The following is a 16,893-nucleotide window of genomic DNA, read 5'->3' on the forward strand; positions in this document are numbered from 1 at the left end:
TTCTTTACTTGAAAAATAATTCTTACACAGATACAGCTAGATCAAATAGTATCAAAATTATTATAAATATATATATAAAACAGTATAGTTCCTGTATCATGAGCACCCTACTTCTTGATCTTTGTAGAAGAATTCATAGAGACATTCATTTAAGAATCTGTGTTTTAGTTCAGAGTTCCTCAGTTCCATAGTTTGTGGTCATAAAAAAAATAGTAGAAGTAATACTCAGAAAAATTTTACTTCTCAAAATATATGGTATTATGAACATTTATTAGTTTGATTAAAACTAAAAGGCATAGGTGTGTATGTACACATATACTTAATGCATTCTTAAAATTTTATTTTTACTGGTCTATTTCCCCTGCCTCCAAAAAAATTATATTTAAACTGGTTCCAATTTTACTGAAAGTCTTTCTGAGATGCTCTGAATTCTAAAGTGAATTTCTCTAAAAACATTTGCTTGCCACTCCTTACTCTCAGCTGACCTTCTTTACCGTTTCTCTGTGATCAAAAGACAGCTGCCACAAACTCCCCCTCTCCATGCGCCCACCTGCCTGAGTCTGCCCCTCTGCTCTGCATGCTCTTCTGTTCCCATGCTGAACTGTCCATGCTCATAGCCAGAGGCAAGCCTGTCCCCTTGTGCATCAGATCCCATCTGCTCTCCAGCAATTCTTCCTGTCTCTTGCATCACCAGTTTTAGCCTTTGTGCTGGGATCATTCCCTGAGTATATATACAGTAGTCCCCCCTTGTCCACAGTTTTACTTTCTGCAGTTTCAGTTACCCGTGGTCAACTGTGATCCAGAAATACTAAATGAAAAATTCCAGAATGAAATAATTCATAGGTTTTAGATTGCAGCCATCTTGAGCAGCACGATGAAATCTCGCTCCATCCTATGAATCGTCCTTTTATTCAGTGTATCCTATCCATTTGTCACTTAGCAGCCCTGTTGGTTGTCACATCACCTGTCAAGGTATCACAGTGCTTGTGTTCATGGAACCCTAATTTTATTTAGTAATGGCCCCAAAGCACACAAGTAGTGATGCTGGCAATTCTGATATGCCAAAGAGAAGCTGGAAAGTGCTCCCTCTAACTGAAAAGGTGAAAATTCTCAACTTTAATTAGGGAAAAAAAAATCCTATGCTGGATGAGATTGCCAAGATCTGCATTAAGAACTTCTATCCATGAAATCATGAAGGAAAAAGAAATCTGTGCCTGTTTTGCTGTCATGCTTCAAACTGCAAAAGTTAACAGCCGTAGTGCAGGATAAGTGCTTAGTTAGAGAAAGTATTAAATTTGTACAGTAAGATATGTTGAGAGAGAGAGACATCATTCATGTAACTTTTATTACAGTATGTTGTTCTGTTTTATTTTTAGTTACTCTTGTTAATCTCTTACTGTGCCTAATTTATAAATTAAAGTTTATCGTAGGAATATATGTATAAGAAGAAACACAGTATGCAAGGGCTGAGTCCTGCCTGAGGTTGCAGGCATCCACTGGAGCTCTTAGAATGCATCCCCTGTGGATAAGGCGGGGACTGTTAAAGTCTGTATTTGCATTTCTCTGGCTTCTCTCTTGCCATTCTCTCTTGTGCTCACTCCATTCAAGCTTTTATTGTACCACTACTCTAGAATTGCTCTTGTCAAGGTCACCAGTTATCTTCACATTACTAAATCTAAATGAAGGATTTTCAGTTCTCATCTTTTTTGATTCTCAGTAGCCTTTGACACAGTTTGTTACTGTCTACTGTTTTCAGCACTTTGAGTTGGTCTTCAGGATACCATACTAGCCTGGGCTTCATCTTACATTTCTGGTCACTTGTTTTCATGGTTTCCTGTGCTGGTTATTCTTCATCTTCCCAACCTATAAATGTCAGAGTGCCCAGGGCTTAGTCATTTGACCTCTTTGTTGGTCTAAACTCATTTCCTTAGTAATCTCATCCAGTATACATGTATACGCCAATATTTTTGCTCCATCCCAAATTCAAACTCCATACTCACATATCCAGCTACTTGACTGACACCTGCTATGAGCTCAAAATTACCATTTTCCTAACTGAGCTCCCTTCCGACTCAGTCCTTCCACAGTCTTTTCCATCTTGATTAATAGCCATTTCTTTCTCTCAAGCTAAGAATCTTAGTCATTCTTGATTCTAAATCAAGTTGATTTATAATATACTTCTTAAGCTTCTAGCAGGAAGCATCTCAAATTCCAGATAAACCAAGCATGATTTGTAAAATTATTAGCATTATAAAGTTTAATTGGACTTTGACTATTAGAAAACTGTTTAGGCACTTTGATTCCCTTTTGTGCTATCCTGAAATATCATTTAAAATGGGTTTGTTTGGGTATCTTCATTAGCTTGAAAAGTCTTATTTCTATTTATATCTTGCTAGTTTAGAAAAGAATTTAAGTTACATTTTATTGAATGAAGCATTTGTATTATTCCTAGCCTATTGTCATAAATATTTTTGCTTTCCTAGGCTCCTTCATGGACATCGCTTCTACAAACACCAGTAATAAAAGTGACACTAACATGGAACAAGTTCCTGCCACAAATGATACAATTAAACGCTTAGAATCAAAATTGTTGAAAAACCAGGCAAAACAACAGGTTTGTTTTGTTATTAAAAGTAAAGTCTTTTGGTAACCTTACCAGTAGTCATGAAGTCCTAAACATTATACTAACAAGTATTGTTTGCCTTCTTCCACTATACAAGTTCTGAATCTTGTTCCTGAAGCAGACAGACAGGCTTAAGAGTAGAGATGTGTAATGAGATTCTCCTGAAACTCTTTATAATTAATTGTTCTCCCATCTGATGATTGCTGCCTTTGACATTTGTGCATATCTTCCTTAACGATGATACCTAACTTGAACAGTTGATGGTTACAAGTATAAAATGGACGTTTCTTGGCTGTACTACCTGGTTAAAGGCGTTCTTCTAGATCCATCATTTCATGTTTCCAGATTTATTATATTTTTGCTGTTACTGGTTTTTCAGTATTTTAAGGAGTGATTTTATTCGTCTTCCTTGAGGCATTTAGGATAACTAATAATTGGGACATTGAACTCCCAGCTCTAATGATCACCTTTTCCTAAAGGCCAGTGTCTGCAGCTTGTTCTTCCTCACTCCTACAGTTCTCTTTCCCTGAAGGTATTCCATTTCTTTCAGAACAGAACCCATAAAAATCCCAGTTGGTATCTCCCTTCTTCTAGCTGCCCAGGATTTTTAAATATAAAGAGCTTCAGTAATTCAAATTGACCTATGTTTTTAACAGAGTGAATCTGGGCGTTTGAGTTTGGGAGCTTCTCGTGGGAGCAGCGTGGAGAGCTTGCCCCCAACCTCTGAAGGCAAGAGGATGAGTGCCGATATGTCTGAAATAGAAGCCAGGATTGCTGCAACCACAGGTAAAAAGGAAGTAACAGTCTGAAGAGGAACGAAGATGTAGTTTCAGTTGTTTCAGTCATGGGAATGTCAGGGGCTTTTTTGTGTGTGTCCTAAATTTTTTTAAAGCAGGAAGTTGATTTACAATATACTTCCTATGCTTCTAGCAGAAAGCATCTCAAATTCCAGATAAACCAAGCATGATTTGTAAAATTATTAGCATTATAAAATTTAATTTCTTATTACAGATTTTTATCAAATATAATTCAGCTCAATATGAGCTGAAAATCTAAATGAGAAATTGAAATTTAGCCAATACTAGGATGTTTTAGGAGGATTTTGAGTGATTCTACTAGAGTTTTGTGCTGAACTCAAATAATAGCAAATGTTTTGTTTTGAATTTAGCAGAAAAATGTGCTCCAGATCAAAATATGATTTGGCCTTACTGTCTGCTGCTACTCCTTTCAGTGGCAAAAGTAGCTAAGTTTGTGATTAATTCTTTTAATTGTAAAATAAAAGATCATAGTAATTTGATCTGGAAAAAGCTAGTATTTCTCTTCCATTTTGTCAGTACTTAAAATGATTAACTGTGGAAAGACTGGTCAGCACAAAAATAATTACATGTTTTGTTACCTTAGTGAACTTCTAACCTTCTTTTCTAAGCAGGTTCATTTAGTAATGGTGGGTTAAATTGTTTTCTTTCTGATTTCCCTAGAGGTGGAGAGGAACTGATTATAAATACATTTCTATTGTGGAAAATGTAGAAATATAAATTTAAAAAACCCAGTCTTCCATAATTGTCCCACTAAAAAAATAAACACAGAATTTTTGTGTATTTACCTCTAATCTTTTAAACTACATATGTATATACAAGTATATTCCCTAATGTATTAGCATATTTTTTTTAACTTAGCTAACCAGGTTTTGTGGGATTTTGTTTTGTTTTAAGATTGTTTTGGTTTCTTTCTAAAAAGAATATTTTCATTTTGTGTGAAGTTCTTTTAAGAAAGAAGTTGTCCAGAGGACCATCCTAACTCTTCTTGTCTTCAACTAATCTTGGTCACTTATTTATCAGTTAGCATTAGAGTCAGTTAGATATTATAGAATATCCAAAATAACAGTGTCTTTAACACAAAACTTCTTTTCACACACAAATCTGGAGGTAGGCGCCTCAATCTTTGGTGACTGGGTTTCTTCCGTCTCTCTGTGTTACAATCCCTATTGTGAGGCTTTCATCCAGAAGGTGACTTTGTGCTCCATAATGGCTGTTCCAGTCATCACATCCACAGTCCCAGCATCAGGAAGCAGGAGTTAGGGCAAGGGCTACTTTTTCAAAAAGCTTTCACAGAAGTCCCTCCTAACAACTTCCACGTTTATGTCATTGGCCGTAGCAATAGGGTCAGATGGCTCCCTTTGGACCCAAGGGAAGAGGGCATCTGCAGTCTTTTATCTGGGAACATTGCTGTCCTGAGTATAGTTGAGGTTCTGTTGCTAAGAAAAAAGGGGAAAAAAGAGATTGGCTGGTCTCTGCCACATAAATGGAATCTTCAGAAACAGTCAAGTTGAGTGGAGGGAGGTTACTTGAGTCACAGGTGTTTCTGTGTGCAGTGGGGCTGTCACAGTACAGTGTCTGATGAACAGTGTATACAGAAATGCAGCCTAACACTTTGGGAGTCCTTTTCATTTCAGGAATATCATTCAAGTTAGAGCTGCCAAATAGTGATTGCTACCTTAAAACAGGAAGTGTTCTGTACTGTAATAGTAATAATTTTAACATCTGCTAGTGTCAATTTTTTAGTCAGGTACTGGTTTATAATTAATCTTCACAGAAGTCATATTTCACCAGATTAAAGGTAACCACATATATTTAAATAACCCTATCCTTTCTCTGCCTAAATGTGAATAAAACAGATGGGCTGAACATTTGTTGGTGAATTGTCTTACTTTGACAGGTTCATATTTTCCAGCCTTTCAGAACTATTCTGGTTTAGCAGGAATAGACCCTAAACTTTGGAAACTACAATAAATACTCAGTTTATCAGAAGTATGTTTAAACATTTATAATTATAAAAGCATATATATTTCATACTTTGATTCAATAATTATCATATCATCACTGAATTGTACTTTGTAGCACACTTCAAGAAACACCTCATTGAACACATATTCCTGTGTTTGTTTAATTAAAACAAATATGGCAGCATATTTCTTTTTAACTCCTCTTTTCTTCCCACTTTCATTGTAGACCCTCACTGCACATCAGTGGTTGCATTTAGATTATTTCTGTGAAGTGTTGGAAATCTAGCTTTCTCATTACCTGCAGCTTTGTTTGTCTCTGTCCTTTTTTTTTCCTGCTAATTAAAGCCAGTATGTGAAACATCATGTATTGATAGTTGTTTGCTCCTTAATCACGCCTTGTGTAAGCATGGACAAAGGGTTTGATAGTTCTGCATGCCATCCTGCATGAAGTGTTATTAACACAACTATATGAAAAGTATTCTGTTTTTGTTCACCGTTTTCTGTGTTTCTATTTGTGGTTGTTTGCATGTATACTGTATGTGTGTATTTTTGCAGCCTTTTCCAAGCCTAAACGGGGCCACCGTAAAACCGCTTCATTTGGCAACATTCTGGATGTCCCTGAGACCGTCATAGCAGGTATCATGGACCACCTGGGTTGGTCTAATAGCTGTAAAACCAGAATAATGATTCCTAGTACTTATAAAATGCTTCTTGCTCCAATTTAATAGAATGTGAAAATAGATACCTTGCATGCAGTCCTTAGGGAGACAGATTAAAAACTGTACACATTTATCTGCACTGAAGCCAGCTTGGCCAGAAACCTCACATCTCCAAAATTGAGGATGAACTAGAAGGTAAAGTAATAAGCCTTTTCATGAAAGGAGGCATACCAGCCCAGAATTCTGCCAACTTCCTCGCATCTTTTAAATGAGCGGAATAGCTGAACCCAGACCTTTTTTGCACCTAGCAGAAAGAGGAAACAATCCTTTAAAAATACTTGTCCTTGGCTCCTTTTCTTCCTTCATTGCAACTTGGCGGCTCCCTCTTGGCACTCTGTCCCAGCCTCTTTCTGTTGGTAACGAGTAAAATACAAAGTTGAGAAAAGAGTAGCTGAATACTATTTTGCCTTAACCTAGAAAACAGAAACAAAAGCTAAATGAGATTTGCTGTTTTACATGGTATCTTGCCAAATAATTATGGTCACTTCAGATTCCTGTGTATTATTAGGAGGATCTTCTTGCAAATTATGTTCTTATACCTAACTCCCACAAGTCTCATAAGGTTAAATTGCTTTCATTTCTTATGGTGATTATCTCATAGATGAATCTAAATCACCATGCCTAGTAGTTCTTGTCTCCTCCAGTAAACTGAAACCTGAGGATAGAGACTATGTCTTTGTTATTTATTATTGATGGCGTCAGCCGCCGTGTCTGGCTCAAGACCTCACACATTGTGTTTAATAAATATGTGCCGATTATGGAAATGACCCATTATTGAGCTCCCAGTGGGTCAGAACCTAGTATACATGTAAAATCTGTAAATCACAGATGTGTATAACACATTTAGCAGTTCTTCGGGCCCATTCCATGGATACAAAACCACCTTATTTCTCGTGTAGTTCTTTGTTACTTTGGTGGTTCAAGTGGTTTATTTTACATTTTCATTGTTGCCCTTCAGAGAATACAGTTAATTTATTCCTCGCATACTTCTATTGAGTCATGGGCTGCTTTCAAAATTAGTAAAGTACTTAGGATCATTTTACTTCTGCCCTGAGAGATACCAAGTTTAAGGGAATAATACACTAACTGAAGAAGCAGCAACGTTTAAATATTCATACTGTTGAGCTCTGATTATCTTAAATGTTTGAGAGTATCAGAAAAATTTAGCCAAATGGCACACTAATCTTAATCTGGGTCTTATAGGTAAACATAAAGAACAGATACACCCACACATAGCGAAGTAGCCAATGATGTATGTAATAATGAGTAGGGAAAAAGAGGAGAAAAACGTTCTCAGAGGTTCTGAGCCAGGGTGAATGTGTGCACCACACCACACCCTGCCAGGGGACATTTGGCACTGTCTGGAAACGTTTATGATTGTCAAAACTAATAGGTGCTACTGACATGGTAGACAGAAACTGCGTTGCTGGTAAACAGTCTGGAGTGTCTCAGGCAGCCTCCCACAGCCAAGGATTACCCATCCTGAAGTGTCAGCAGTGCCAGGGCTGAAAAACCCTAGTTAGATGTGCTGTGTGGCCTGTAAGGTAGTTTAAAGTACATCAGCTTAACAGCCATTTTACAGATGAAAAAGATCCAATGATGTTGAATGGTTTTCCCAGAGTTACACAGCCAGGATCCCATCGTAGATCTTCTGACACCAGATTACACCCATTTTTTTTGTTTTGTTTGAGTCACAGAAGTTAGAGTAATTCTGTGCTGCTCCTACTTAGGGTTCGTATTAAATTTAACTGAGCTCTTCATCCAGGAGATACTTTTTAATGACATTGGATCCTTATGGGGTCAGGAAAGCTTAATTCTGCTGCTAATTGCCAGAGTACCAATGCTTGTTAAGTGGAAATAGTATTCAGTAATACATTTTATTAAATATTCTTGTTGGGTTTTTTTCCCCAGATATTTAAACATTAACCTAGTAGTTTCGCTTTTTTTAATAAAGGCTGCAACCACTGGAAATGAAATAATTGGACATAAAAGTCAAACCATTAATTTATTCTTAGGTTGTATTTTTAAATTAAACATAAAAGATATAACCTGTGCTTTGGGAGTATCTCAACTATCTTACATGGCCATTTTAATTGTAAAGAAGGATGAAATTTAATTCCCTAAATTTCTTAATAACTTTTAGAACTTTTTTACTTGAGGTTGATTCCCTACAAATTCTGTGGTTATATGATCAGACACTTCTTGATATATCCAAACTGGCATTAATTAGCATTGGATCCCAGTTGTAAGCATTTTTAAAATATAAACTATATTTTTCGTCTGTTATGGATAAGTATTTTCAATAATACTTTCCTTTGGCTAAGTGCAATGTACTGAGTTTAATGTACCTCTTGGAATAAACTGCCTCTTTTTATTAGGAGTACTCCTTTAAGCATCAAGTAAGTTTTTAATGTGTATTTATTAGCAGTGTACAAATGTATCATTTTTGAAGTGTTGCCTCTTGCATTTTTAAAAATTTTTACCAAGTTTTAAAAGTTTTTAAATAGGCACTGTTACTCTAAAAAAATTTTTTTAATACAATCTTTATAATGACTAAAATGCCTAACCTGGTCATGGGTCAACAAATTTAAATCTTGTTTTTTGCTTGTTCTTCAACACTTAACTGTTAAATACCCTGCCGTCAACAAATGAGGAAGAACAAGCAGTCTGTGGCTAACACCAGCGTTCATCAGTTTAACAGTCTCTCAGGTCATGCAAAAGTGGACCTTTAATACTTCAGGACTTGTGTGGATCACACTACACAATTTTTTGTACCCTTGCTACCTTGGGCCTGGCTCTGAAAGAGGTATTGGCAACTTTGTTCTGGTTAAGTCTTCCTTCTACTTTGCCCTGCTCACAGAATGGCTGTAAATCTATCTGGCTTCTTTTTAGCAAGCAAGACACATAATAAGAGCAATTGCCAGTACAGTATGACATTTTGCTAACTCTTCATTTGTAGAGAATGTTCTGCCAAATAACTGTGCAACCTAAGCAAAGTTAATGTAAATGCAGACATCTCTTACCCATAATTGAAACTATCTGATCTATAGTTTTCTTATCCGTTTTATGTTACTTTTATTTAGAGAAAAAAGAGTGGGTGGCAGATTACTGGATTGCTTTAAATTTTTCTAAAGTTTTTTCCTTTAAGATTTTGATAAAAACATGGATTTTTGTTTATTTCGTTCTTTTACTTGGATTTTCTTGACTTTCCCACATTTTGCTTTGTTATTATCCAAGCTTCCAAGGGTCTGTTTTCCCTCCATCTTCATCTCAAATACTCAAATGAGATAGGGATTATGAATTGGGAAACTGTAATACATTTGATAGTAACATTTGATCTGGTGTTAGAAGAATACCTATATTTTACATTTCTTTTAAAATTTCACATGTCAAAGTTAAACAGGTAAAATGTTCAAAAGTTACACAACAAGAACAACAACCTTTTCCAGTTTCATAGAGTAAGAGACTGAGTCGGCTTCCCTGGTAGCTTAGTGGTAAAGAATCCACCTGCCAAAGTAGGAGATGTGGATTCAATTCCTGGATTGGGAAGATCCCCTAGAGAAGGAAATGGTAACTCACTCCAGTATTCTTGCCTGGAAAATCCATGGACAGAGGGGCCTGGGGGGCTACAGTCCATGGAGCTGCAGAAGAGTCCAACTTAACTTAGCAACTAAACAACAAGAGACTGAATAGTTGAAAAATATTTTGTTCATGGCTCTGGTGTCTATTATCAGGGGAGATCAGCAGTCCTGCTCTGGAGTCCTTGTGTGAAGAGTTATAGTACTTAAGAAAGTCAACTGTGATGATAATATATTTTGAAATCCATTGGATGAAAGTACTGTCAGATACATATATACATACCACCTGCAAAAGATTTAATTGAAACATAAGTCTTCTGTACTTTCTCCCTTTCTGTTGTTAAAAAATCCTCATGCATAGTTTATACCAGATCGATTGCTATTATGAAATGAAATAAATTTCCAACATATGATTTGCAAAAGTAAACTATTCCAAATACTGATATTGAATAACTGTTGTAATTATATTATAAAAGATAACTTTTTAAAATGAGCTAAACTGTAGGGTTTTCTAGAATATATTTAAATAGTTTTTAATACTACTGCTATAATATCATACTCAGTGGTTCTGAATTTCTTTTTTAAGTTCAGACTAAATTACAATACTTGGTTTCATTTTAAACGCTTGAAATTTTTCTCCTCCATTCTACAGATAAGCATTGCCTTCATGTACTTCTGTTTGAGAAACTTCAACAGTGAGACTCTAGTGTACCTTTTGTTATTTCTAAGCCTGGAATTCAAGATGGTTTAACATTTTAAACTGATAGAACGCTTTGACCAAAAAGCATTATGTACTGTCTTAAGGATTTGCTAGAGAAGGCTGAATATGCAAGTGTTTTGTTGAATCAGTCTTAATACACATAAAATATTTTTGTCCATGTCTGTGAATTTAATTGACATTTGTTGTTAATAATATTCTTGAAACTGAAAAGAAACTTTAGGCGTCCTTATGGTTTCAGCTGCATTTAGATCTCTTAACTGAGAAAAATTTAATGACTATTCATTCACTTTAAATTTCAGTCAGGTACACTGAGCTCCATTGTATATTGGTTATTTACCAAAAGTGTGATAAGTAGTTAAGTAAAATATGAAAAGTGCCAAGCGATAAACAGCACAGCATCATTATGAGGAGACCGTGAGGTAAAAGAATTGAGCTTTTCCAGATCTCAAGTTCTTACCTTGCACAGATAGTGTCATTAACACCTGCCTTTGTTTAGGGACACAGAGGCCCGAGGAGAGCTCTTCTGAGATATACTACATCTGCTTCTGCCAACTGCAGACACTACTCCTTCAGTAAAATTCTGTATTTGTGACTAATTAAATCAGATCAGATCAGTCGCTCAGTCGTGTCCAACTCTTTGCGACCCCATGAATCGCAGCACGCCAGGCCTCCCTGTCCATCACCAACTCCCGGAGGTCACTCAGACTCATGTCCATCGAGTCAGTGATGCCATCTAGCCATCTCATCCTCTGTCGTCCCCTTCTCCTCCTGCCCCCAATCCCTCCCAGCATCAGAGTCTTTTCCAGTGAGTCAACTTTTCGCATGAGGTGGCCAAAGTACTGGAGTTTCAGCTTTAGCATCATTCCCTCCAAAGAAATCCCAGGGCTGATCTCCTTCAGAATGGACTGGTTGGATCTCCTTGCAGTCCAAGGGACCCTCAAGAGTCTTCTCCAACACCACAGTTCAAAAGCATCAATTCTTCGGGGCTCAGCCTTCTTCACAGTCCAACTCTCACATCCATACATGACCACAGGAAAAACCATAGCCTTGACTAGACGAACCTTTGTTGGCAAAGTAATGTCTCTGCTTTTCAATATGCTATCTAGGTTGGTCATAACTTTCCTTCCAAGGAGTAAGCGTCTTTTAATTTCATGGCTGCAGTCACCATCTGCAGTGATTTTGGAGCCCAGAAAAATAAAGTCTGACACTGTTTCCACTGTTTCCCCATCTATTTCCCAGGAAGTGGTGGGACCGGATGCCGTGATCTTCGTTTTCTGAATATTGAGCTTTAAGCCAACTTTTTCACTCTCCACTTTCACTTTCATCAAGAGGCTTTTGAGTTCCTCTTCACTATCTGCCGTAAGGGTGGTGTCATCTGCATATCTGAGGTTATTGATACTTCTCCCGGCAATCTTGATTCCAGCTTGTGTTTCTTCCAGGCCAGCATTTCTCATGATGTACTCTGCATATAAGTTAAATAAACAGGGTGAAATAGGAAAGTGCATATAACTTTACAGGAAATATTTTGGTCGTCTTTTTCCACCTTATTGTAGTCTACCAAGATCACTTTTTAAAATATAAAAAGGATAAGTGTCCCATAATTTTTAATATTCAAAACTTAACAAATATCAAAATTTCCAACATTTTGATTAAAAGATGTCTCCAAGAAAATGTGTTGATTTTTACATGAATAATGTCTTTAGAAAATTGGAACCTAGAAAAATGTTAGTAGTTTAGGTAAGGAAACTGATAAGAAAAACCACAGGAATGACTCTCTGGGTCCTAAGCCAGCAGTCTCTGGAAGGACTCCGATGACTTTCAAATACCAGCTCAAGAAATCAGTTATACATAAAAAGAACAGCTTTTTGGAGAGATGGATTTTGTTTATGTTGTAAAAGCAATTGCCCTATAAGCTGCTGTTCCAACCACCCTTTTAGGGATGGGGAAGAAGGCAGGCTTAGGGATATAGTATATTCCTTTTGTTGCTCTTAGAAAAGTTATTTTTTAAAATATCCTTTGTTCCCTGTCAGAAGTCCTGAACGTTCCAAAATTCATTACAGGTTAAAAAACTCAAGACATCATTTATAACTTCCATATTTTTTGATTAAGCATTGACAATATGATATCATATTGTCCCTTATTTCTACTTTTTTCCTTTATACTGCTGTGTTTAATACAGGTATGCACATATTAAAGAATCATGAAAAAATGTAAAGTAAATGAGTTTCTAAATTAGTGTTTAGTTACCAAAAATTCAGAGTCAGTCTAAATTTACTGAGCACACACTCAGTAATTTTCATTTATGATAATAGGAGCTTGATGTTTTTTACATTCATATTTCTAAATTATGGCTTGAAACTTAATATTGGAGCAACAAGTATTTGTTGATTGCAATCCTTTTTTGCTTCGTCTGAACTGTATGCCAGATGGTTTCTGCCATGGTTATGCTGATGAAAATGCATTGCCTAGTATTGCTTGCTTTTGACTCATGCTGTAGCTTATAGATTTCTCATTTTATGGCATCTGTTAACTGTTAGTTCTCCTTTCCCCTACTTAAAACTTTTTATTCCCCTTTCCTCCCCTTCTCCCCACCCCTCCTCCCTTAGAGCTTGTCTTTGTTGTTATTGCAATGGTGATGTAATGATTTTCAGACACATGTGCTGGGTGGTTCCCCAGATTCACAAATGTTGCTAATCTGAAAAGAGAATTCCAGACACTTTTACAAGCCTGTCTCATCTCAGCTAATTTTAGAATGATTGTGTTGAATGAAATGTGCCTGAAATTGCTCATTAGTCATGGTAGTGGGGATCCTTTTTGTCCTCAGGAAAATGGGGATAATTAAAAGTTTTCAGAGAAATATCTTAGTGTGCCTGATTCCATAAATGTGCAGTTTGTTGTTATGTCAATTTGTAATTGAAAGTTGGAGCTTGGAATAAAAAGAAATGTGAAGTAACTTTAAGATTATGCAAAGAATTCTGAAACATAGCTTTAAATACAAAAGAGTTATACTTTCGAGGATAGCTATAAATTTGAGTTTTTATATTCACTGCACGTACTATTGCATTAAACATTATTCTTCTGTTGTAAGGTCCTTTTAGTGTATGTACAAAATAGTAGGGTCACCTTGATTAAGATGCTAGGATATATTGGTTTAAAATAAGATAGTGAAGGTTATGGAGATATAAAATTTTAAGAATGAATTCTGTCGGCTGATCAGGCCACAACTATTAGAGTATGTGGTCTGAGCGCTGCCCACTATTACATAATACGGTCTTCAGAGTCAAAAGAATTTTGACTATTGTGTCAGCTGTTACTCATAGTATTTTGGTGTTTCCTTTTAGACAGCTGATCTCTCATCTTAGAAAATAACTGTGTAAACAGCCCTATTCCCAAATAGAAGTGCTGAGTGAAGCTATTGTTCAGTTCACCCGATGTTGCTGAAGACTTGGATTTGTCTAGTTCTTTCATAAACTGGTTTTTAAGTCAGTTATGTTTAGCATGGAAGTTCCTGAAGCAGGGTTAACACACTAGCCCATTTCAACAACCTGTATATTTGAGAACGGAATGAGAGTCATTCATCTCCACTAGGAATTAAGAGTTGTTGTTCACAAATAATAAATTACTAGATTCTGACAAAGACTAATGGGATTAGGTAAGTGTGACTCAGTGCAATAAATTCAAGCCTAAGCATCCTTTTAAGCTCTGAAACGAACAAGGTACTGCTGTTGGTTAAAGCCAGTCATGGCTCACAACTTGCTGGCTGTCTTGCTGTAGAAACTGTAACGTAAGGCCCTTGAAATAGATGCCGTCATCAGCCCCAGCCCCCAAGCAGTCATCTATTTAAGTACATGACAGAAGATGGTGGAAGAGAATTCAGCAGCTCTTCGTGTGGTAGGGGTGGTTATTGTATTAGGACACACTTTATTGTAAGCCAGCAGCTTTTGAGTTAAAATACTATAGCGGTTTCTCTTTCTTTCCTTACATCTTTCTTTCTCTTTTAACAATGAACACACTTGTTTTTCTCACATTCTGTGTAGATCCAAGGAGCAACAAATTCCAACTTCCTACTGTAGCAGTTAAACCCTTCTTGTCTCTGAATAGATTTCAGTATTTTAATTTTTTATTATTTTTTTAAAAGGCAACGGGCAGCCAAGACGTAGATCCATCCAAGACTTGACTGTTACTGGAACAGATCCTGGTCAGGTAAGACTTAATATTCGAATTCTCTGTCTTTGAAGATGAGCGATGGGCACAAATCAAAAATTAACTGGAATATATATCCTCTGCAAAATAAGTTTTATAAGTTGACCTAAAATAATAATGGAGAAATTCATTATCATCAACTTAAACATGTAAGGGGAAAAAAGTATAAATGCCATTATTAACTTGAATCTAAGCAGAGACGGGTTAATTCAGTAGTGCTATGTGTGTATTATGTGGTTTTCATACATGCTTTAATAAGGAAGTATTCAGTTTTGTACTTGGGACAATTTGTCATTAACACTGTCCTCCAAAATATATCATTAGTGTTAACCTCCTTTTTACTAAAGAGATTAAGTATTCCCCCAATAAAGATGTCACTTCTCTGGGGTCACAGGCACTGATATACCTGGTGGACTCTAACTAATCTTTTACTTTGTCATATCCGCTAGATTTACATTTTTAAACATCCTTAAGCCAGTATTTACTAAGCAAATGGATGAACTCTAGCAGGGCTTCTGTCCCAGTTGTTAAGGGTTTTATTCTTCATCTTTGTATTTCTGGATGTTCTTCTAAACTCCCTTTACCTCTTTGAAGATGTCCCAGACAGTGCTGCAGTTTAAGCCATTATTGAACAGGTGCAGAGTTTTAACCAACCAAGTATATAAAGTAGCAATCATTGCCTTTTTTATTATTTACATCAATACCTAACATGTATAATTTATATCATATTCTTAAAATGAAGTGAGGACTAATTATGAGGTTTTGTTGTTGATTTGCTTTCAGTTGTGCCGAAATAAATTTTAATACTGTAGCATGCATCTGAAGTGATAAAAATACCACATAAAAAATTACAGGATTATGTGTTACAACCAATGCGATTTAATTTCTGGTAAAACGTGTTAGTATTTTTCATCTTAAAAGGTGTTTATTATTACTTCTTTTTTATAACATGCTTGAAATTTTAGAGATTCTTTGTAGTTGTTAATAAAAATTTGAAAGCCTTTTCTAGCCATCAACTAACTTAACTAACAGAAACTTCTTGAGATATTTAAAAATAAATATCTTTGATCTTCACTTATATCTGGAAATATTTCTCATAATGCCCACACACACCTTCAAATTCATATATGTACAGCTATATGCATATGCACACATATATGCATAAAATAAATATGTATACTAATTTATTATGATATTAAGTGATCCTAAATCTTAATTTTATTAATTTAATAGCATCTTTTTCAGTATATCTGCTTTTGAGAGATCTCAGAACTTTTGAATGAAATTTCCCACTCTCTCCCCCTCAAATACTTCAAGCATTAATCAGGGCATTTAGTAATAGATAGCTTGACATCTGGTATTCGCTTTGATCCCTTAAAGGTTTGATGAACTCAGCCTTTTTAATGCTGTTTACTATTGCCATTGACATTCCAGTTATGAAAAACTCTAGCAAAGTATTCTCCCTTTGATTAAGAATGAGAGGCTTGCTCTAAGACAGCTCAGGAGCATCTGCCAGTGCTTTTTCTCTGTGTTCTAGGATAAAGGCATCACTGTATTTCAGGACTGACCTCACCATACCAAGCCTTACTTATTTGCTCACAAATCCTGTATGACCTGAGACTTTGATCACTACTATTTGCATGTATATTTATGTGTACATGAGATAGTAAAACACTGGAACTGAGGCAGACTTGCATGAACTGTCACTGAATACTCCAAAGGTTTAGAATAAGGGGGAATTTGATACAGTGGTAAAATTCATTGTGAAACAGGTTCTATAGAACCATTGCCTAGCCAGTGTTAAAATTGATCCACTCATTCAGGATTACTTACATATGACAACCTTAAAATGCCTAATATCCAGTTAGGGATGAGAGTGACAAATAGTAATCTTAATATGCTGTGAAAACGTTTTCCCCTGAAAATGTTATTTATGATAAATGACCATTAAATCTTTCTAATTACTCATGAAAATAACATTATTTGGAGAGGAAAAGTATGCAAATCTGGATTTTCAAAATTGAAGGTATAGTTGTTTTTAAAGTCTGGCTAAGCAGTGATTAAACAGATGCATAGGGGTTTTTTTGGTTTGTTTTGGCCATGGAAATTGATAAAGAACATAAAAGTATTTGCCCAGCCAGTACAATCATCAGAGGAAAAGAGAGTTTCCTGATGAAGTTCAATATTATATCTCATAGAGGAAAGTGATCGGATAGGTGTTTCTACTTTGCCTCTTGATTCAAGATTGATCTTAATAAAATCATTTA

At 35.9% G+C, this 16,893-nt stretch overlaps 1 protein-coding gene across 9 annotated transcripts in view; it reads left to right on the top strand.

The window, feature by feature from the left end:
• Positions 1 to 16,893, top strand: part of MAP3K7 (mitogen-activated protein kinase kinase kinase 7) — a 65,951-nt gene that overhangs the window by 32,055 nt on the left and 17,003 nt on the right. For 5 of the 9 annotated variants that reach the window (XM_086317699.1, XM_086317705.1, XM_086317700.1 and 2 more), the window contains 4 exons: positions 2,484 to 2,614; positions 3,280 to 3,409; positions 5,961 to 6,041; positions 14,562 to 14,626. In XM_086317699.1, the coding sequence (XP_086173825.1) occupies positions 2,484 to 2,614; positions 3,280 to 3,409; positions 5,961 to 6,041; positions 14,562 to 14,626 (407 nt within the window). The remainder of the gene's footprint in view (positions 1 to 2,483; positions 2,615 to 3,279; positions 3,410 to 5,960; positions 6,042 to 14,561; positions 14,627 to 16,893) is intronic. The other 4 variants (XM_086317701.1, XM_086317707.1, XM_086317702.1 and 1 more) reach the window with 1 other exon arrangement.

This window comes from Bos grunniens, chromosome 9 (assembly GCF_055505025.1).
Source record: "Bos grunniens cultivar Pamir isolate PY7600 chromosome 9, Bosgru_T2T1.0, whole genome shotgun sequence".
NCBI lineage: Eukaryota > Metazoa > Chordata > Mammalia > Artiodactyla > Bovidae > Bos > Bos grunniens.